Source organism: Theobroma umbraticum, unplaced genomic scaffold (genome assembly GCF_002168275.2).
Source record: "Theobroma umbraticum cultivar Fairchild unplaced genomic scaffold, ASM216827v3 scaffold_89.0, whole genome shotgun sequence".
Classification (NCBI taxonomy): Eukaryota; Viridiplantae; Streptophyta; class Magnoliopsida; order Malvales; family Malvaceae; genus Theobroma; species Theobroma umbraticum.
This window is the reverse complement of record NW_018397271.1, coordinates 3,393,595-3,417,813: the sequence shown is the minus strand read 5'-3', so window position 1 is coordinate 3,417,813 and position 24,219 is coordinate 3,393,595. Positions and strand designations below refer to the sequence as shown.

The 24,219-nt window shown below is 30.1% G+C and overlaps 1 protein-coding gene across 1 annotated transcript; it reads right to left on the bottom strand.

Moving 5' to 3' along the window:
* Window positions 1-20,548: 20,548 nt before the first annotated feature.
* On the bottom strand, window positions 20,549-23,212 carry LOC110426514 (basic transcription factor 3-like). The gene is made up of 6 exons (XM_021441751.2): window positions 23,108-23,212; window positions 21,985-22,052; window positions 21,539-21,687; window positions 21,397-21,453; window positions 21,201-21,239; window positions 20,549-21,095 (listed from the first exon to the last, which is right to left on the bottom strand). The coding sequence occupies exons 2-6, from the start codon at window positions 22,050-22,052 to the stop codon at window positions 20,923-20,925; spliced, it is 486 nt and encodes a 161-aa protein (XP_021297426.1). The 5' UTR covers window positions 23,108-23,212; the 3' UTR covers window positions 20,549-20,922.
* Between the last annotated feature and the right edge of the window lie 1,007 nt (window positions 23,213-24,219).

Genomic DNA, 24,219 nt, shown 5'->3' with positions numbered 1-24,219 from the left:
CATTGTCAAGCTAGATTGCTTTGAAAGAGGAAACTTCATTTGGTGGCAAAAAAAAAAATGCACTTGCTTCTTACAACTCTCAAGGTCACTTATGTTCTAGATGCACTAAAACCAGATTAAGAATGTGATGAAGATTCTGTGAATCAAACTTGTTTAAGATAACAATTGGATAATGATTACTACTTATGCATGGGACACATTCTTAATGGAATGTTGAATACATTATTCGATGCGTACTAGAATGAAACTAGTGTAAAACAACTTTGGGACAAATTGGAAGCAAGATACATGGCCAAAGATGCAAATAGCAAGAAATTTCTAGTTAGTCATTTCAATAACAACAAAATAGTTGATAATCATTCTATTATAGAGCAATTACATGAGCTTGAAGGTATTGTAAATAGCTTTAAGTAATATGATCCTAAAATGAATAAACTTATGGTGATATCTTTTATAATTGATAAGCTTCCCTTTCATATTAAGACATGAAAAAAACTCTAAAACATAAAAAAAAGGCAATATCTCTTGAGAACCTTAGTAATCATCTTCGAATAGGAGATTATGACAAATAAGAAGTCAAGCAAGATAAAAAGAAAAGGATTCTAATGAAAACAATTTTGAGACTTCGAAAGCCCATGTGATGGAACACAAACCATTAAACAAGCTAGTTTTGCTCAACAAAAGAAAATATCTTGTTGGTATGAATGACAAAAGTTATAAGATCAAAAGGAAGAAAAAAGGGCTATGTTTCCATTGTAACAAACTTGATAACTTCAAGGCAAAATGTAAACTTTTGAAAAACAAGACACAAGGTGTGAACAACAACAAGTTTGTGGCTATGGTTTCTGAGGTCAATCTTCTCCAAAATGATGGAGCATGGTGCATTGACACTGGTGCAACTAATTATGTAAGGACAAGAGTTTCTTTAAGACTTTGGAAGCAATCAATGATGGAATCGTGCTATACATGAAAAATTCTTCTACTACACAAGTGAAAGGAAAAGGCATCGTGAAACTTACGTTTACTTCTAAAAAAATACTTATACTAAACAAAATCTATTATGCACCGAAAGTTAAAAAGAATCTTATGGCAAGTGGTTTGCTGAATAAGTATGGCTTCAAATTAGTATTTGAAACAAATAAATTCATCTTTATAAAAAGTGGACAATATGTAAAAAGTGGATATTTATGTGAAATATGTTTAAACTTAATAGTAATAAAAATGCTAGTAGTTCTACTTATATTGAAGCCTCATGTAATGTTCATGATAGTAAAGTAATATTGTCTAATTTATGGCATAACAGATTAGGTCATGTTTATTATAGAAGTATGCGTGATATGGCTAAATTAGAGTTGATATCCAATATTGATGGAAAGAATGATACGTGCGAGACAAGCTGGTTACTAAAATCACAAGAAGCTCATTTCCTAACGTAAAAAGAAACTCCAAATTGCCTACATGAATACATTTCGATGTTTGTGATATGTATAGTACTCCATCTATTGGTGGAAAAAAATACTTCGTAACATTTATAAATAACTTCTCTAAGTATTACTATATTTACTTATTGCACGCTAAAGATGAAGTAATTGAGAAATTTAAAATCTATAAAAATGAAATTAAATTACATTATGAATTGCTTATCAAATGTTTACGAAGTGATAAAGTAGGTGAATATTATGATACCAAATATTTCGAGTCCACTGGCATTATTCATGAGATTACCACTCTCTATGCACCGAGCAAAATGGTGTAGTGGAATGTAAGAATCAAGTTCTTAAAAAAGGTCAATTAGAATCCCAAACTAAATACAATTTGGTTTCCTATTCGAGTTTAGGAAAAGGATTTTGGGGTGAATCTTTATTAATAGCTTACCATATACTAAATAGAATCTCAAATAAAAAAATGTAAAACTATTTCTTTTGAGCTATGGAAAGGAAAAAAGTCAAACTTTAATTATTTAAAAGTTATGGAATGTCGAGCCATCTTAAGAGTTCTAGAACCAAAGAAAAAGAAATAGGGTAAAAGAGGAATTGAATGTATATTTATAAGATATGCCGAACATAGTAAAACATATCATTTCATGGTGATAAAACCCAATGTTTCATGTTCCATTAACACAATCATAGCATCAAGGGACGCTATCTTTGATGAAACAAAGTTTAATTCAATTCAAAGACTCAAAGAAATAGTAAGGAAAAATGATAAACTTTTAAAAAATGGTGAGGAAACTTTTAAGCTTTGAAAAAGTAAAAGAATTAGAAAAGTAAAGATACATGGATCTGATTTCCTCATGTACTTAGTTAAAGGTACAAGAGAAAAAACATATGAATACTTACCTTGCTAGTTTAATGAAAGAAGGTAAAGGTGATCCCTAAACTTATGAAGGGGTAATGAAGTCTCAAGATGCTTTATTTTGGAGAGAAGTAATATAAGATGAGATGGACTTGATAATGGGAAACAAAACTTGAAAGTTGGTAGACTTTCCATCGGGTTCAAAGCCAATAAGCTGTAAATGGATTTTCAAAAAGAAAAAAAGAGTTGATGGAACCGTAGATAAGTTTAAAGTAAAGTTAATGGCAAAGGGCTTTAAACAAATAAAAAGTGTTGATTACTTTGATACATATGCATTGGTAGCAAGAGTAACTATAATTATAGTGTTTATAGTACTTGCATCTATACATAAGATGGCAATTCACCAAATGGATGTTAAAATGGCATTCTTAAATGGTGAATTAGATGAAGAGGTGTATATGGAACAACATGAAGGATTTGTCTCTTGAGGTCAAGAAAGAAAAGTATGTAAGCTTGTAAAGTCCTTGTATGGATTAAAACAAGCGCCTAAATATTGGAATCAAAAGTTTCATGAAGTTATGCTAGTTAATGGCTATAAGATCAATCAATCTGATAAATATGTCTATAGTACGCTCCATAATGGTAGAGGTGTCATTATTTGTCTATATGTGGATGATATATTAATCTTTGGTACTGATTTAGAACAAGTGAAAGACATAAAAAGGTTCTTGTGAAAAATTTTGACATGAAAGATATGAGTGCGACGGATGTTATTCTTGGTATAAGAATAATGAGAGACAATAATGGCCTAACATTGTTTTAAGCTCATTATATTAAAAAGATTATGATGAGTATGGTAAGTCAAATTGTGCACCAATGTCTACGCCTTATGATTGTAATCTAAGGCTAGTGCCCAACAAAGACAAATCGATAACACAAAATAAATATACAAGGGTGATTACATGTCTAATGTATGTTATAGTGTGTATAAGGCCAGAAATTGCTTTTACAATTAAAATGCTAAGCCAATTTACAAGTAATCCAAATAAAAAACATTAGTATGTTGTTCATAGAGTTCTAAGGTACTTAAAAAGTACAATGAATTATGACATTTTTTATTCAGGTTTTCCTTTGATTTTAAAAAGGTATACAGACACTAGTTGAAACTCAAATAAAATAGATCATACCTCTACGACTAGTTGGATTTTTACAATTTGTAGACTGTTGTTTCTTGGGGTTCTAAGAAACAATCTAGTCAAGTAGACTCCATCATGACGACTGAATTTATAACCTTAGCATTTACAACCCAAGAAGAGAAATTATTGAGAAATTTACTCAATGAAATTCCTTGGTGGCTTAAACTAATGGCACTAATCTTGATACATTATGACAATAAGCAACTATATCAAAGGTATATAATCAAGTATACAATGGAAAAAGTCGATATATTAGACTTCGACATAGCAATGTAAAACAAAGAATTAGTGATGGTATAGTCAGTACAAGTAATGTGAGGTTTTGTGAAAATTTAGCAAATTTATTTATCAAAAGTCTAAAAAAGGACTTAGCAATAAATATCTCAAGAGGGATGGGTCTCAAGCCTATCAACTAAATCTCCATTGGTGAGAGCTCACATTGAAACTTGTGGTCAACCTGTAAGTCTCGAGAATTAACCATTCTACCACATGAATTATTGCAAGCACTAATTTATACTTTTCATCCCAAGGTATATAGTACTTGGTTCTCGTAATGTGATAGGTAAGGTCGAACAAAAGTTCTTTATAGACTCATATCATGTATATGTTGAAGTATTATAATTACAGGTACTTCTGATGGAGGCAACCTATGTTATTGGAAGTTTGGCTACTTTTAAGAGCTAAAGGCTTGACTCTTACAACATTCATGAATGGATGCAAAACACAAGGCCATAGAATGCGTTGGCAAAACTAGATACAAAGTGAACAAAGAAGCTTGTGTATGTTTAGTAACCCAACTAGTCAAATGAAGAATCAATAGTTTAATACTAGGTCAACCACTCAATTCATACTATAACCAACTGCACTCACTTAGTGAAGGTTCAAATTTGTGAGATACCTTCATTTATGCATAAGATTCCCAAAGTTGTTGGTATTTGACAATTTTAAAAATGATAGGAAATTGTTGGTGTATTTTCAAAATAAAAAAAATTATCTCTTAACATGAAAAGTTATCTTAGCTTAAAGATTATGAGACAATTGAAAAACAAAAACAAATCAAAATTTTGGATATGAAAAATTATCTTTTTATATCGAAGCTTAAAAGTCATGTCTTATGGAATAAGTGATTGTCTTTTCATAAGACAAAATGAAAAATTATCTTTTTATTTTGTGTCTTATGAATGAATGGTTGTAATTTCAAAAGGTAATTATTGAAACATCCATTTATCTAAAGGTTGTTTCTTGCAAAATATAAAAATATCTTTTATACAAAAAGGTGCTTTGATGAAGGGTTATATCTTTAAAAGAGAGACACTTACAAGCCAATATAAAGGGTTTGATGCCAACCATTTTGACGCATTAAAACAACAATAGAACAACAGCAAAAAAATCAAGCGTAAGAGAAGTGTTATGTTTTAAAAATTAACATAAACACTTAACTTCCCATCAACTACAAAGTGTCTCAATTACTTATAATCTACTTGCTGCAAAAAGTAAGTTCTAAAGCTGAACAATTTTGCAAACTCTTGGGTGTATCTAGCAATCTACTCTCGTAAAATACAAGACAAAGTTAGACATTGACTTTATTGTATCTTAAAGGGCATTCGTATTTTTTCCCTTTGCATACCGAGTGATGGGAGTAAAATAAGTATTAAAGACAACGTCTATTGAAAAGTTTGTCTTAAAGTTAATTTTGCTGATTCCCTAAAACCCATCTAAACCCCATTTTTACCAATAGATAATAATGTGGCATGATGACATGAACACGTGATCTTTTCACCTTTCCACGTCAACGTTACATAGTATAAGCATGGCAAGTGGTGTTATGACTAATAGTACGCTTATTTATCCAAAAATAAAAATATAGAGACTTATTTTTACAGCAAAAGTATAGAAATTTAATTGTACGTAATAAAAGAATAAGTGTTTATTTGAATTTTTTAAAAAAATTTAAAGACTTTTTAAAGTATTATGTCTTTTACTTTTTTATTTTTCTATTAATTAAATTTCATAATTCATTAGATCATGCATACCAAGTTATAAATTCATTGAAAATGCCAACCTTTTTATATAAAAACAAACTTATATATACTATTATATATTATAAACGATGGTGTATATGACCATTATGTTAAGTACCTTGCAAATTATATTCATAGTTACTTTAATAATCAGTATGAATAGGATGTTAAACTATCGATTAATGTATTTTATTGAAATATTAATTGTATAGGAAGCTGTGCAATCATTTTAAATTGTTAAAGGAATGTAACTTGATCTTATACTACCCTTTGCGGTCTCATTTTCTTTATCTATTTTTTTTTACTTTGTATGTCACAAAATATTTATTTATTATTTTTTAAAACCTTATAATCTTTACTTTTTGGTATTTTAAAATTTATTTATATGAAATGTTTTTTCTTTTTTAACATTAAGAACCATACATGGAATATCAATTTTACAAAAATTAATATTTTACTTTAAAAATACTAAAATCAAAACTTTTTAACTTAAATTTCATAAATGGTCAATATTATTGTAAAATAATGTGCATCTTTGATTTGTCCAAGTTCTCTATCATTTATCAAATAAGACTCTTAATTTTATTTGGCTTTATTTAACTTATCATAAAAATCTTTAATAAAAATAATAGAAAAATTCAAATAAAAATAGATAATATGAAATTTAAAAAACTTATATATTTAAATTGAAAAACTACATTAAAAAGATCATGTAGAATTTTTTTTGAGCAAGATCATTTGAAATTTTATAAATTAATAGAATGTGAAGAATACAATAAAAATAAAGTGAAAAAGGAAGGTAATTTTGTATATGCAAAAGTTTCATCTTCTTCAATCCACTTTTGTATAGTATTTGTTATTATATGTTCAAATTGCATTTCAACTATTATAAATTAAAAAGAATATAACTAATGTTTTATCTTGATGAATACTTAATAGATTTATATTTAATTATAATTTTATCACACATGGTTGATTTTATATTTAATAAATTAAGAGTGATAAGTTTAAAAGAAATAAAAAAAAGGGATTAGTTAGATTAAAACTTGACATTTTTTTAATAGATCAAAACTTGGCTTAAAAATTGATTTAGGTAAATCTTAAGTCTATTGAATAAAATTATTAAAAATAAATATATAATGGTATTTTAAATTTTTCACAAAAGTTTACCATCCTTTGATTTGTATATCTCTCATAAATTAATATTGACAAGACAAATTTTTGAAATAAAGCTTTGATCAGATTGCAACTCTATCTTAGAAGTAATTTAAATATATTAATCTCTATCATAAAATCTATAAAAAATATAATAAAATTAAGGTGATATAGGTATTTTTGCCTTTATAAAAATTTTACCTTAATCCTACTTATATGTCACACCCCAGTTTTAAGGGCACGATTGTACATAATTAACTTCATAATTTATGAGTACATAACATAATCAACAAATTTTGACATACATTAGACAAACATAAAGATTGTCAATATTTACAAACCAACTATTAAAAGACTCAACCAATTGAGTAAATGGTAGGGTAAACATAATCAACTGAGAACATAGACGATCACCTACAAAAAATGTTGAGGAGATGACTCTCCAAATATGCCAACAAGAGATCTACTGATCTAAAAATAAAATGGAATTTACATGTGGTGAGATATAAAATTTTAGTCAATAGAAACAAAGAGGGAAACAAATTAAACGAAAGACGGGAAAAGTGTTTTGTAAATACATTTTATCAAATATGCACATTTGTTTCAAACCAAATGCTCAATCTAACTATACATTCACATTTGTTAAATACCCTTTATAAGTCTAACAAACTCTCAAGGGTTTGGGAAAGATATACTATTCATAAATGAACCAGAAACCCTTGAAATAGGGTGAAAATATCTAATCTACAATCAATGTATTCATTAAAGATATTGATAATTTCTAAGTAGAATGTTTTTTGCCTTCAAAGTATCAATACCTTTAATAGAGGTATCAATACTTATAAACTAAAATACTTTTTCTAAGCTTTCTATAAGTCAAGATTGATACCTCTTTTGTGAGTATCGATACTTTCACCCATGTTTCTAGATTTTCATCACTTTTCAACCAAACAAAAAAGGCTTTGTCTCTTGATTCATCAACTCATGTTCTGACATCAATTTAATCAAATATATGCTCAATGATAGATCCTCAGATCATTTGCATAACTTAAATATCATGAATCATTTGATTTTCACATTATACAACAAGCCTCATTCATTTCCGAATGCATGCTTTATGAACTATGCAACATGTGAAATGCCAAATTTGAGAATGTTTTCAAAACATGTTGAAACATGTGAAGGCATGTGTTTTCAAAACATGTTGAAACATGTGAAGGCATATGTTTTCAAAACATGTTGAAACATGTGAAGGCATGTACATAACATGGAAAAGCACATAATGAAACATGGTAAAGATATGTAACCTATCAAAATATGTTAAGGACATGTAATCTATCAAAACATCTTAGGGACATGTAACCCATTATAATGTTGATATTGAAAATATGTTATGGACATGTAAATCGTGGTAGCAACACAATCGCAATATGCTAAAACACATAAGCCAAAAGATGAACATTCAAATCATACTAAAAGTATGTGATTCCCATGGTAATTCACTTAAATTGTGTTACAACTCATGAGTTAAACAAGGAAAGTTCGAAACATGCTAAAGGCATGTAATCCCAAATAACAAGTTCTCGAAACTTGCTAAAGGCATGTCATTCAATCATATGCCACCATCTAAACTCAATTCACATTTTGCAAAGTAAGAGTGGAACAAAATCCCTAAAAATCACCTGGGTTCTTGTGAGAGGAAAAAATTCAAGTATTGAACAATGCTTTGAAAGGAAAAAGCAACTTAGCATAGAGATGAAAATTGATAAGAAGATTCAGATTGAAAATTACATATTTGATCAAGACGATTCAAGACATGAGTTGACTTGTGCTATAATCTTGTATGAGTATCCTCTTTCTATTATTACTCTTATTGTTTTAAAAAGTTTGTTACTAGTTTTCAACCATTATTTAAGATGGTTTCTTCAATGTGATTAAAGAGGACATTCACAAGATTTATTGCTCAAAGAGGTCTTAGTTACAATATTAGTTTGAGAAGTTACATAGCCAAATAACATTCACCACAGATATATGGGCTTCAAATCAAAATAAAGGTTGCATGTCCATCACTGCTCATTATATTGATGACTCTTGGGTGTTGCAAAGTAGTATCTTAAGGTAAACAATTTTTATTTTAATTCTTTAAATTGTGTTACCTTATTCATTAATGTTTTTATGAAAAAAAAATTTAAGCAAATTTATTAATTTTTTTTAAATATGTAGATTTTTTTATGTGCTTACACCACACACCATGAATGTTCTTACTCAAGAAATGATGATTTCCTTGACTAGATGGAATATAGAGAACAAACTTTCTACTATCATCGTGGATAATTGTAGCTTTAGTGATGGTATTGTTTCCATCATAGTGGATAAGTTATGTTTTGAACTTTTACCTGATGGAAGAATTCTTCACATGAGATGTTGTGCATATATTTTGAATCTTGTTGCGAAAGATGGATTATTTGTGATAAAATATGTAGTTAAAAATGTTCGTAATAGTGTAATATATTGCACAGTTAGTTCATCTAGATTAGAAAGACTTTGAAAAAGTGGCTTGTCAAGCTAAAGTGTCATATTCAAAAAAGTTAAGTCTAGATTGTAGAATTAGGTGAAATTCAACTTATATGATGCTTCATACTACTAACTACTATCGCGTATAAAATTCTTTTCCTTAAGTTGAAACTTAGATACAAGCATTACTTTTGTGTGCCTAGTTAAGAAGATTAGGAGAGAGCAAGAAATATTGCTAAGAAGTTTGAAATGTTTTATGATGTCCCTAAATTGTTTTCTAGAACCAAATATCCTACTGCGAATTATTTTTTTTTTGTCAAAATTTGCAAACTTCGAATTGTTATTGTGAATTGGATGTGCTTTACTGATGAGAAAATTAATGCAATGGCAAAGAAAATGTTTGAAAAGTTTGGAAAATATTGAAACGATATTCATATTGTGTTAGTTATGGTGATTATATTGGATCCTGGGTATAAAATGAAGGTGATAATTAAGTTTTTTTTTCTAAAATTTATAATGATACTGCAACTTATGAGATTAAACAAGTTAAGAAAAATTGTTGTGATTTACTGTATGAATACTAAAGTAATCCTCTAGTCCAACATTAAAGTCTTCTTAAAATTCAATAACAAGAACTTTAGATGAATCATTAGAAGTTAAAGAATGTATGTTGTTTGAGTTGATAAAAAACAAATGGGATAAAGTATCTCACTTTGCAAATGATTGCCAAAGGCTTTCTTGCTATTCTTATTTTTACAATTACATCCGAATTAAGCTGATAGCACTAGTGGGAGAGTGGCGACTAACTATCAAAGTAGGCTTAATCCATACACTTTGGAGGCATTGATGTGCACTCAAAATTGGTTGAGGAATGAAATGGAAAGTAAATAAATTCATTATATTTTTATTTCATTTGTTTTATATAAAACACTATCTATTGTCTTAAGTGTTACATTCTTATCTCTTTTATTTGTGTAGGATCATATATAATTGAAGATTCAATTGGCACATTTAATGACATTGAAGAGTAGGATTGAATTTTTCATGACTTGTTGCCTTGTCGTGGAAATTAAACGATGGTTGTTGTAATGTTGTTTAAGTTTGTTTAATAAGTTGTTGTTTCAGATATTTATTTTTAGTTATTTAATAATTTTAATTTTATTATTTGTTTCCTTTTTTTTATACATAAGATGGTTGAAAACGACTTGCTTGCACCCTTATACAAGGTACTCCCAATTTATCAATCTTCAAGAGAGGAATAAGCTCCAAACGAGGAGTATTTAGCATCGTAGTCTCGAGTTTACGAGTCTTGGCTAAATTCGCTAGAAAATCAACACATATATGCCATTCTCTAAAGATATGGCGAATTTCTTTAACCCACCTTTCTTAAGTTAAAGAAATAAAATCTTAAATAAAAGTAAAGTATGGATGAGAAGCTTTCACCCCTGTCTTCAAGAAATGCACAATTAAAGCAACATCAAGTTCAACAACAACTTGGTTTAGATCATGGATTTTGCCAAAAAAAAAGACCTTCTCTTGTATCTTAGAGCTTCGCCATCAAACTATTTATTACACCAATGTTGGACACAAATCCACCAAGCCATTTCCTTCACTATTAAGTATGAGTCCACTTGTAGAAGCACATCTTGAGCCAGACTTGAAAGTCCCATCTGTATTAAGAATGAAGTAACACATGTTTGGTGGTTGCCACTTAATTCATTAAGCCACCCAAGTAGCAAGACTCTTCTTTTCCAAATCTTTGGCAACGTTTTTGGCCGTCATTCTTACAACATTCCATACTTAGCTTGGGGAATCAACAACATGCTGAAAAATGCAATTATTTCAACTTTTCCAAATGAACCATAATTTCAACAAAAATTGAATACTCCAAAGCACATTAACAACCCAAATTGACCTACTAGAACAATTAAGAAATAACCACTCCTTAAGATCAAAATTAAAAAAGATTAACTCATTTGTACCTAGTAAGGGCCAACAACTCTAAACTTGTTTCACAAAGTGGCAATCTCTGAATAGACGTAGAACTGACTCATCACCATTCGTGCAACGTGAGTAGGAAACTTAATTGATTATTTTGTGACTTCACTCTATTTTCATTTATGTTGAGTCTATCTTTGAATAACAACTAAATGAAGAACTGAAACCTTCTCAGTACATGCTAATCTCCAATTCTAGTTATGATCATTCGCCTATTGACTATATAAATCGTGAGTTTGCAAAAGGTGAAAAACAAATCCAACTAAGAATGATCCATTGCTTTCTACAAACCAAAATTTCCTACCCCCCCAAGCATTAATTCTTGGAATTGGGGTTGTCGTTATTTACAAAAGATTAGCTAAAAGAATTAAGTGAAGAATAGAATTAAGTTGTCATTCTCCGTAGTCATCAATAAAATTAATAACTTTCAGAGAAAGCAACTCATACACTGATCGTACTAAGGGCAAAATGGCTAAGGGGCATCCCCCACCCATCAATCATTCCAAATGCTAATGCTAGCACCATTTTCAACCAACCATTTTTTGCCCAAGTTCAAGACTCTTCTGCATTTCCAAATATGTTTCCAAGTGGAGAAAGAGTTAACATGAACAAGTGTATAATTGAAATCATAACTATGGAGATACTTACTACACAAAATTGAGAAGGATAACTAATTCGAGTGATTCTCAATTGCCCACGCAAAATTGAGAAGGCCAAATTTGAAGCTTTAGCCGATCTCAACCCCAACCCTCCACATGCTTTATGTAGACAAATCATATTCTAATTTAATAAATGGTTTTTAGAGCTTTCCTTTATATCTTCCCATAGAAAATTTTGAGAAATCTAATCTAGTTGACTATAAGTCAACATAAGCAGCAAGGCCGTCTACATCGCATACACAGGGGATAGCTTTCATGACTGACTGTATAAGCATTCGATAACTAGCCTGGGATAAAACATTTTTTTTCCAGCAAGCCATCTTCATTCTCACCTTATCCACGATGTAGGCATACAACACTTTAAAGCATCTTTTATGAATAATCGGAACACTTAAGTACCTTCCCAAGTCTTCCATTAACAAAATATTGCAGGTTGTGCTCAAAGAAGTTACAAAACTTTGAGAAACATTAGGAGAAACAAACATTTTTGACTTAGATAAACTGATAGATAAACTCGAAGCAATTGCAAACTAATTAATGTAATCCATGACAACTTCTACCTGTCTAATCTCAACTTGAGCAAAAAGTAACAAATCATTTGCAAAAAACAAGTGAGATAGCAATGGCTTTGTTCTAGCAACGTTGATTGTCTTCCACTGTTTCCTATGTACCATGTCTTGTATGATATGAGATAACTTTTCTATGCATTAAATAAACAAATAGAGCAATAAAGGATCATCTTACTTGAGACACTTTTGTGCTAAGAAATAATGTAATGCTACGCCATTTTAGATAACAAGCAATTAATTAGAAGTCACATAAAACATAATCAATCTAATCAACTACAGAGGAAAATTAAAATCACTGAGCACTTACCTTAAGAATTCCTAATTTACATTATCATGAGCTTTATAAAGATCAATTTCATATTTACCTTTTCCTTTCTTCCTTTCTTCATCATTAAAGAATAAACTGCTTCTTGTGTAACCACAATATTGTCACGGGTGTTCTTACCAGGCATGAAGCTACTTTGAAAAGGACCCACCAGCTCTTGCAGCAATGGTCACAATCTATTCACGATTAGTTTAGACAAAATTTTGTAAAACATATTAAGTAAACTAATAGGCCAAAAGTTCATCATGATCATTAGACTATCCTATTTAGGGATTAAATTGATAAAGGCCTTTGATAATTCAAAAAAAAAACCCATCATACAACACTTGGTTCATAAAAACACAAATATGATTTTTGACTATCTCTCAAGTTTATTGTAAAATGAAAGGCCGCATACCATTAAGACCTAGAGCTTTAAGACCTTTCATGGAGAACAATGCTACTCTAACCTTTTTTATCTCAAATGTTCTCACCAAAATAGCCTAATTATCTAAATTCATCATGGGTTGTCATTTGATATAGTTAGACATCAAAGGAATAATATCTCGTCAACCAAAAACAGTTGAGAAGAAAGAAACTACTTGTTGTTTTAGGTTTTCAATGCCTGTCACTCATTTATCATCGATCATCAAGCCTACCACCTTGTTTCTATTCCTTCAAACCACCGAAGGCATATGGTATAACCTTGCATTCTTTTCCCCATCTTGTATCCACTAAGTTTGAGACTTTTGATACCAAAGTAGTTCTTCCTGGTAAAGAACATCTTGGAATTCCTATCATAATTCTACCTCCAGGTGCTGTAGAAAGGAAGAGTATAAATATGCCTCACTTCTTTGAATACCATTAATCCGTGCAACCAAAATTCTCTTTTTTCACAAAATATCACCAAAACAATTAACAATCCATTTTTTCATTTCTATCGTTAGAGAAATAATCGACTATAATAAAGAATCTCCCCATTCAAAAGCTACAATAAACATACTATCGACATTTATGTGTCAACTAAGCTACTTGAAAGCAATATGGTTTATTTTCTTTAGATAGAGGCTTGGTCATGGCAGAATGAAACAAAATGGGATAGCAATCTAACCAAAGACACGACAAATTTGCCACTTTAGCTTCAGAAAACTTTTCATGGGCCAACAAATTTAACAGTACTTTATCAAGACATTCCCTGATCACAACTCTACCATTAAGTTTATGGAACCATGTAAATTTGGTTCTTATCACCTTAATAATTGAGAACTAACATGCATCCCATCTTTCCATAAAAGCCTAAGCATGGTTAACACAAGATCTGAACCCTTCACACTTTTCTTCTAAGCATGCTATGTCATTAAGATAACCCATTACAACCAATGACTAGTTCATATTACTAGAGAAATTCTTTAGCTCATCCCAAAATATCTTCTTTAATTGACAATGAGGTTGAACATAAGTTGCTAACAAAACCTAAGTTAAATTTGATTCATGCACCCTCAAATACACCGATTGACTATTCGAGCTAATCACATGAATGCCCATACCTCTTTGTTTCCAAAGCACAATAATACTTCTTGCATAACCAAAGGCAGCCACTATGAAAGAGGAATCAAATCCTAACTTCTTACAAAAAGAATTAGCTATATCTACATCACTATATTTGGTTTCCAAAAGAATAAGAACATCCAGAACATAACTTCTTGTCAAATCTCTACCATTTTTAAGGCATTTTTTTTATTAAGAATGCCTCTACAATTTCATGAGATAACTTTTATTAATAAGATAATTGATGCATGACCTTTACTTGTTTAACAAGCACCAATTCTCGACTTTCACTTAAGCAAGCATAACCACATTATTTCATTAACTCTTCCGTCAAAATATTAAGAGGTTTAGGTGCTATTTGATTCCCTGCACTCATAAGCAAGTTTATTTTTGGTGGATTCATATGATGTTCAAAGTTAGAAGTACGTAATCGGGGTTGACTTCAATAAATTTTGCTCACCCAATTACTTCCTCCTAAATTTAAATCCGAGCCATTCATCTTAGCCCTTTTACTAAAATTTTTTAGGGCTACTGTTCACCAATGAATTTTCGTTGTTCTTAACAACTTGGGCTTTAAAATAAAAAGATTTCCTAAGTAATAACCTAATAGCTTTCACCAAATTCTCCTTAGCCTTTGTAATATTTTCATTGCTTACCAAATTTGGAAGGTTCTCCTCCACAAGAAGTTTGGCTTTTGACTTCTTTAATTTCTCCGTAAATTGTCAAAAAGGCATTGCCTCTACACTTGCTTATTCTCCTTGAATTTCAATCCCAACAAGACTTTCTTTAACATGAGTAGTTGTAGCAAGTTCTTGACTTTCCTCTACCATGACTTCAAACCTATTTAAAGAATCCTCAACCTTTAAGTCATCTGTTTTTTTTTTGCCTTTGATCCTAATCCACTCCCCAACTTATGCTACACCAACATCCAAGGTCTGTATTTTTCACTGGGAACATTGTTGTCCACACTTGCCACACCATTGACGGAGCCTCCTTCTTCTACCATGGAAGCTGTTGAACCTTGTTATAATGGACAATTCTCCATGCGGTGATCCACAATCCAATAGTGGAAGCAAATTGTGTGAATGGCTTTATACTTAACAACTTACTTGACTTCCTCAATTTTTATCTTAGAGATTAATGGCTTAGAGAGATCAATTTCAATACAAATTCTTGAAAACTTTCCTTGAACATCCAAGCTCATATTTGTATCCAACTTCAAGGGTTTTCTAACCAACAAGCCGATCTTCATCAAAAGTTCCTCATTGAAATATTCAATGAAAAGTTTGAGTATTTGAATCCAAATGGCAATTTTGCCAAAAGTAGCCATAAATGGCTTGAAGCCATCTTTAAACCATTAAATAAGGATCCAATATTTTCCAAGGTCCTTCAATAAGGACTTTAATCATGTCATTTTCATGATCAAACGTAACAATGTAATAGCCAATTCCCAAGTCAATTAACTCAACGTTTTCCTCAAGGCTTTAAAGTTTGAAAACCCAATATTGGAGGGATGAGAAACTTAAGGATTTCCCTAGCAATTGAATGATCAAAAAAGAGCTTGGGGATCTAAATGCCTTCTTTTATTTTTTACTAATGCATACTCAAGGGATATCATTTAATTCTTCATTAGCCATATCATCATCATCTGACCATTCTTCTTCAGTATTAAAGGTGATTTTACCAATGTTTTTCATAGCCACAGCATTCTCAACATCCTTTTTTCCATACAACAAAGAGTCTTTAAAAGACTTCATAGTGGTATCTTGGACCATCGCATTTTTGCCACCAACATTAGTGGCTTGGATCTTTTTAGTACTCCTTTTCGAGTGATCAACTTCCTCCATTGACAAAGGTTTCTCCAAAGTTTGAGCAAGAGCCATCTTTTTCCAAACATTAATCAATAACGAAGCAAATCTAATAAATTTGTTTGCTTTTATAAATTGAATTATTAGTGAATTGTATGGATGTGAAATATTATTTTATTTTGCTTGGGAAAATATAATTTCTTATTTTATAAAGGTACAAGTACAGTTCGATTTTAAGTAATTAAATACCCATGAACTGTTTAATAAAAATTTTTACGTAATCAAGTGTTAAAGGAGTTCGGCTAGGTATGTATTAGGTTTCAGGTTCAAATAGTAAATTCTAAAGTTATCCAAGTAGTTGTAGGATTTGTGTACTCTACTTGTTAATAGGGTTCAAGGTCAGGTGCCTTAAAATTACTAGATACCTTACTTGTTGCCATCCTTAATCTCATTGCATCGAAATAACAATTATGAACCAAATTACCAACCAATATCATTGTACGCAAAATTGTCTCTTCGTATTCTTGAATAATTATTGACGGGTTTACAGATAAAATTGAAAGCATTAGCAATGAAATTATAATTTTTGGTAATGAAAATTGGAGTCATTATTGACAAAACCCATAATACTGATAAAATCTATTGGTATTGCTGACATAACCAAAAGCCAATTTCAATGGAATCAATTCCATTTACTGACAATATTTTATAGTTTTAAAAATGGATGCCTTTTGATTTTCACACGTTGATTCCATTGATATTCTGTCAATCTTACATTTACAATCTGTTGCAAATATACCGATGGATTTATAGATAAATTTTTCTATCTTACCAATGAAATTTGCCACGAAATATTCTATTGGTAAATTTTCAATGAAAAATTCTCATTACCTACGGAATGATATTACTAACAATTGTTTTCTCGATCAATGTTTTGATGGTCTAAAATTAGTTGTTAAAGACCAATTTCGAAGAAATTTTAAGCTTTTCTGTTAGAATATTCCATCGAAAAAACTCTATTTTTCAGTAGCGGGTGTTTTATCGATACAATGCTTGTCTCAGAAGCCCAATTTCTCTCTTCATTTGTTTGACTAACTTCTTGATTTTTAAGTGCATTCAAGTGCCCCTAGTTTACAGCATAAGCATGTTATTTATAAGCAATTCTAACACTAATATGTTTAGCAAAACTTTTATGCTAATTGTATAATTGCCTTAATTTATTGAGTTCCTTCAATTAAATCCCTGAAATCAAAACTTCTTTACAATTAAGTCCAACTTAATTCCCCTTTTTACATTTTTACATTGTCATCTTTAATGTGTGCAACTGATTAGGTTATTAACATATTGCTAAAAAAATATAAACTATAATTGAAAGCCAATTAGGATGAGACGAATCAAAAACATTTGCATTCATCATTAATTTCCAATTTGATTAGTTCATATTTATGAATCATGATTGGCATCTAGTAACTTGTCATCACCATCCAAAATGTTAAGAAAAGTAAAAGAGTTTGACTTCGCCCTTCAATGCACAGTCCTAAAATATAATTCAATCCTTCATCATTTAAAATCCTTATATCACATAAGGCATAGTATTGTCTTTGCCCTACATATGTCTTTTATCATTTTAGTTCATATAGTTTATTCTTAACTCTTTAATGAATTTGACATAATTCTTTTTCAAATTATTCTACCTTGATCAAGGATTTTATTCAATTAAGACATACCAAGAAAATGAGATATCTCCTTTAACACCACTTAAGGTGATGTATCTTTTATTGTTCATTCATTTATCATCATATGCTTCGTGCTATACCTAATACCTACTCCATCATAAATCTTTGGTTAGGACTACCTAAGACATTTCCAAAGTATAGCAATTCCCACACAACATAGCTTGATGATCTTAAGTCTAAAGATCACTTACGCAATTGATACATAAGAATATTACCATAAACACTTTGGTGAAATACAAAATGAAAGTTTCATGACGGGTCATGTTCAATAAATTTATTCTACTAACCAGCATTCACATATTAGTTTAAACTATTTTCATATTTCAATGTATGTGCACTTAAACGTTTAGTTCATTGGTTAATGCATAATCCCCCTGTCTAAAGTGCAGGATTTGAATCCCCCTTCCTTTAATTATTAAAAACAGAAAATCAGTGAAACTGAATGCTTATTTTGTAATAAAGAGACATAAAATTTGTTAGTCTTTCAATTTTTATTAATGTCTTGTTTTGATAAAGCATTAACTAAGAATTGTTTAAAAACGAAACTTTATCATTATAAGTTAACATCAATTTATAATTACGTGACCTTAACAGATAAAATAGAGTTTTATTAGGCTAAATGTATAAATCAACATTAATTTATCATTACAAGTAAGTTGGTTGGCTTTCTAGCACATACATCAACACTATTTCTATAAATACCCCAAAATCAACTCAATTATATGGAATCGGAAGAGAAATTCTCCCAATTGCAAAGAAATTTAGTAAAGTTCATTTTGAATGAAATTGAGATCCAATAGTGAGATTATGAAATGCTATAAATTACATTTTTCTTATATTTTTAAAACTTATTTCTTTCCAAAAAGACTTTTAAATAAACATCTAAAAAACTAATTTCCAAGTCAGAAAGTATGATCTTTTTTTCCCAATTTTACACCTATTTTGTGAAACTCCATTTAACTTTATATAGATTTTGTGCGAGGTCGATTTTATTTGAAATTTGATTCTTAGGTTTAAATATGTAACAAAATTAGGAAACTTTCCTTAAATTGATTTTCTTTTAGATTTTTTTTTCAAATTTAATTATTTTTTATTATTAAAAATATTTTAAAATACTTATTAAGGTTTAATAATTTTGATAATTGAGAAAAAATTTTTGGTCCAAATGTCCTAAAAGATGTCTAATATAAACCTTTTTATGTTATAGAAGATTGAGAAAGAGCACTACTGTGGAGTAACCACCTTTAGAGAGAAAACATTTGAGTAAAATATTACATCCTTAATAGCTACCACCAAACAATCATTATAGCTATCGGAAACACAAAACACCTTCAGACTTTAAAAAGCAAAGCAAACATAATTATAATTTAAATAATACATGTGTAATTATTTTTTTTATTAAATAGAAACACATGGCCAATCGATTTATATATTTTTTAAATAAAAAAATGCATCTTCCGACGTAATTGGGGAGGAATTTAGTCAAAATACTTATTAAGTCTTTGTATTCATATATTTTGTTTAATTTAATCCCTATACTCAAAATCGAAATAATTTAATCTTTTAATTTTGAGAATTGTTTTATGTTTTTATTTTGTTTAAGATTTCAGATTATATTTTTTAAATTGAAATTTTTTGGATTAAAGATTACATTTATGATTAATAAAGTTAAACATAATTGTAAATATTTGTACCATTTTTTTTAATTTATAAATTTTTTATGGATTCAAATTAATAATTTAAATTTAAATTTTATAGAATTTGATTGTGATATTTAAATTTAAATAAAATTGTTTTACAAAAAACTTTGAATTAGTTTAAATAAAAACTAAATTGGATATGAGTTGAATAATTCTGATAAAATAAGTATTTGTAAATTGTGAAAGTTGTATCTAAATCAACTTATTTTACTAGTTTGAGTTTTGAGTTCAGCTCAAATTAAAAATTAAGTCAAATAAATTTTAAATTTTTATACTATTATAAATTGAAGAAAAAAAGAATTTATTTAGTTTTTTTATATTAATTTATTTCAACATAATGCCAGTTATTTATATAAATTTGACTTTAGATATAAATTTTGTTTCTAAAATTATTTTATAGAAGAAGAATTCAAACTTAATTTTTGTAAAAAATATAAATTAATGTACATATTCTAAAATCAAATAATCAAGTAAAAAAATATTTATATAAATTTTTTAAAACTATAAATCTTTTACACTTAAATATTTAATTTATTAATAAATATATCTTCTTTAAAAAAAAATAAATATACCTATCATCTGCTTAAATTTTTATATTTTTTAAATATTTTTTTAAATTTAGTTTCTCACCATCTCAAATTTATTCAATTTAATCCATCTATTATATTTTTTTTTCAATTTCATTTCTATTACATGATAGAATTTTTTTAAAAAAAATTTTCTCACACGTCCACATGTCAGTGTTATGTCAATATGATAGTCAATGTTATGTCAATATGATCATACTATCATATTAGTACCATGTAACACTATTATGTCATTACATAAATACCACATGATCATATCATCATGTAATACCATATCATTAAAATAAAGAACATTCATGCTAATATCAACACTGACATTGTCTATTTTAACGAAAAATTTAGATACTGTTAAAAAAATTAAATTAAAATAATATTTAAAATCAAAAATTAAATAACTTTAAATTTTAATTTAAAAACTAAATTAACTATAATACATGAATACAAGAACTTGATGAGTATTTTAGTCGGAGAAATTTTCTAGTCAAAATAAATAGGTGAAAGTGGGGCTACACGCAGAAATGAGAAATGGAGCAGCAGGGAATTACACGAAAAGCTAAACATGCTACAAATGGGCAAACGGGTTGATCATAAGCTAATCCATTTCAGATCTACCCATACCCACCCATTTGTCACAGCTTCTACACATGCAAAGCATTCTAAGACCATTTAGGGCAGCGATAACATGAATTCTAGGAAATAGAAGACTCGCTCTGAACCAAAACATTAAAGTAACACCATCCAGCGGGTCACAAAAGAGTAAATTGGCAAAAAGAAACCATAGTAATTCTTCCAAAACATATGAAATATCACAACAAAAATCTGTCTAGAAACACTATTTAGCAACTTGGCCTTCTTCTGCTGCAGCTTCAAAGGTCTCACTACCCACAAGTTGTGGTACATCATCATCATCCTCTTCTTGAGTGGCCGTCGCACCATCACCAGCAGTAGGTACTTGCTTCTGGAATTGCTCTGCCAACTTCCTCAAGTTGTCCAAGTTATCTGGCCCTAAAAGTTTTAGACTAAGAGTCAAAAGCTGATATCCATTTGCAATGTCGATACAATCACAAAAAAAAAAAGGAAGACAATTCTAAATGGATCTAGAGTACATACCCAATTGGTTGATAATTCCCGGAAGAATATCCTGCAATTCTGCAATCGGGGAAACAACACGTCAAAATATCAGGCATAACAAAGCCAAAAACCTAGAAAAAGCTTATAATGGATGAGGAAAAACCCTAGTCTTTGATGCCATTGGGGTTAGTAATAACAAAATTTCATAAAGAGTAAACAGCAATGAGAGGTATACTCTTTGTCTGAGGGGAACCACTAACAACCCAGGTGTTGGCACCAATAGAAGCTTGAACTGAAATAAAGAACATCATGCATTAGTTTGTCATACAAAACATTTGAATAGATTACATGTTCCACATCTATTAAGCAATATCTACCTTTTGGGTTAATAAACTGGATAACAACTTCATCCTTGAATATATTGACTTCTTCAATTGCAGGAATAGCATTCACTCCTATTCTCTTGAGGGTGCTCTGTAACCTTTTGTCATCAGTGGTAGTTGTCTTGTGGACAGCCTTCTTCTTTCTGTTAGCATAGGTTAAAATAACAAGGTAATGATTAAGATGCAAACTATACAGAGCCATCAAATTCCAAACACCATCCAGATGACCCAATTATGAATAAAGAAGAGATACAGATAAAATTTCGACTTGACATGCTAGCTAATCAAAAAACATCACACAGCAGGCAAAAATATGATTCAAACATCTCTCCTAAATATCTGAACACCACTTATCTCCACATATTTGGAGACAATCAGCCATAAAATTTCATTTAGCTAGCCTATCTCAGGAATTTCCAGAATCCTAACCATGAATATACCTTCTCATGCTACCCTTTCCACCAGTGCGGACAGCACCAGCCATCTTCATGAGCTTCTCGACATTCATCTGCACAAAGGAGTAAAACAATCAGGTCATGAAACAAGAAAATTACATCAAACGAGGCCAAAGACACTCACAATCAAACACAGAAAGACTTAAAAGTTATGGGCTCATCGAAAGTAACAAGATAAAAACCAATAAATAAAACACAATACAAATGAAGCATAAGAAACAACTCATCCAGCAAGAAAACCTCTGAAAACAGCAAAATTATAAAATTCCGATACAGCAAACTATCAATCATGCACAAAAAAAGATACGATAGGCACGGAAGGCTCAGAAACCATCACATAACCATAAACAACAAAATAACAAAGAGAGAAACCCCCACAAAAAAAAAAGGCAAAGGCTTTCCAGTCACTACTTATTCCTTTCTGAAGCCCTTCATTGCAATATAAAGGAAGGGGAAAACCAAGGGAAAAAACAGGAAAGAACAGAAAAAAAGGGAAAAATAAAAACTGAGAGCACAAAAATTATAATGATAATCATATGATCCTAATATTGCCCGAAAGGAGGACGGAGGATGACATTCAAGGCGGTCAAAACTTCAACACAATATATAAGCTAAATCAAATACTAAGCAGAATTTAAGTGAGCATCTTGTGAACATAAGGCATAAGCGAAGCTCGAAAGCTAAAGAAAGATAAATTCAGGGTTTTCAAGAAATGCCCGTAAACATGAAAAGCATCATCAAGTAGTCGGCTAAGCTTCAAAGCTTGTGAAATGCATGTTCCATACCACAAAGATAACAAAATGAGCCAAAGTGAACTGAAAATCAGACTCAGAAAATACATTTCCCCAAAATATCTAACAGATACATTTCACATAAAATTCCAACAAATATTCATCCAAAAAACATAAATAAACAACCCAAAACCAAAATAATCCACGCTACCAGATCTAAAGACAGAGGGGCAGAGTAGAACACAATATCCCCAGAAAAAGAAGCAGCAGGGTTATGCAAACCTAAGTTCGAGAAGGAAATAAAACTGACAGAAACGGAAGAAAGTAAAAGAAAGTGCCAAATAGTCGTCAAAGAAACAGGGAATTAAGTATTGAACCTTTATAAGTATTGAGAATAGATGCCGCGACTGCAAGGATGAAAATGAGGGATGGAAGACGTTTCCTAGAACCCAGAGAGCCAGCCCCAGTCTCTCTACCTTAGGGTTTTTATGTCCACCCCTGCGTTTTAAGGATTTAGATCCGACGGTTGAAGTGCAAAATGACGAAATTGAATCCAAAGGCTATAACACTTCCACGTCTATGTTTGTCATCGCTACAACACGCATGCCATTACTTGCCACTTTGGTTGCTTTTCAGTCCTTCCGTCTATGACCCGTTAGGGCTTAGACTTTCAATATTCAATAAAGTCATTGGGGTTTACATTTCACCATCTTGCAATGCACCTTCAATTTTGATATAATAAAAATAAATAATTAAATTATTAGATTACATAAAAAGATAATTTTGTAAAAAAAAATTACACCAAATAAAATATTATTTACTATTCATTAATTTGATTTATCATGCATTAAGGATAAAATTTATAAAATCGATTATAATTCTAAAGTTAGAAGTTGTGTTAATTATTTTTTTAATAGGATGATTTGTTCCATAAATCTTTTTATTTTTTTAAAAGAAATGGAGGTAGATGCGACTGAAGGTGCGCTACTCAAGATGGACACTTTTTCACTTCTGGATGATCTGTCCAAAAAAAGTTCGTTTACGTAGTGAGAGTTTGGAGAATCTGTCAAATGGCGATATAGTTGTGGTCCATAACAATCTTTCTTTCAAGGATGCATTGATGAATTCTGAAGGAAAGGATTTGTTTTCAAATAATGATATGGATACAGATGAAAATGAAATTGATGATAAGGAATCCTTGTTTGATATTGATGCATACAATACTATATCAAAAGGAGACGAGACGAAGGATTTTAAGTTTGAAACGATTGATGGCATTCCATTGATCAAAATTTCAGAAAAAAAGCATGAGGAACTAGCAAAATGTTGAAGGAGATATGTTATTGTGCGTTTATTGGGGAGATCTATCTCAGTCAGGTTATTAAGTGAAAAGATTGAGTTTTTATGGGCTCTTACAGGGAATATTCGATCGTTGATTTAGATGAGGACAGTTTTTTTATTAAATTTACAGAGGAACATTATTATCTAA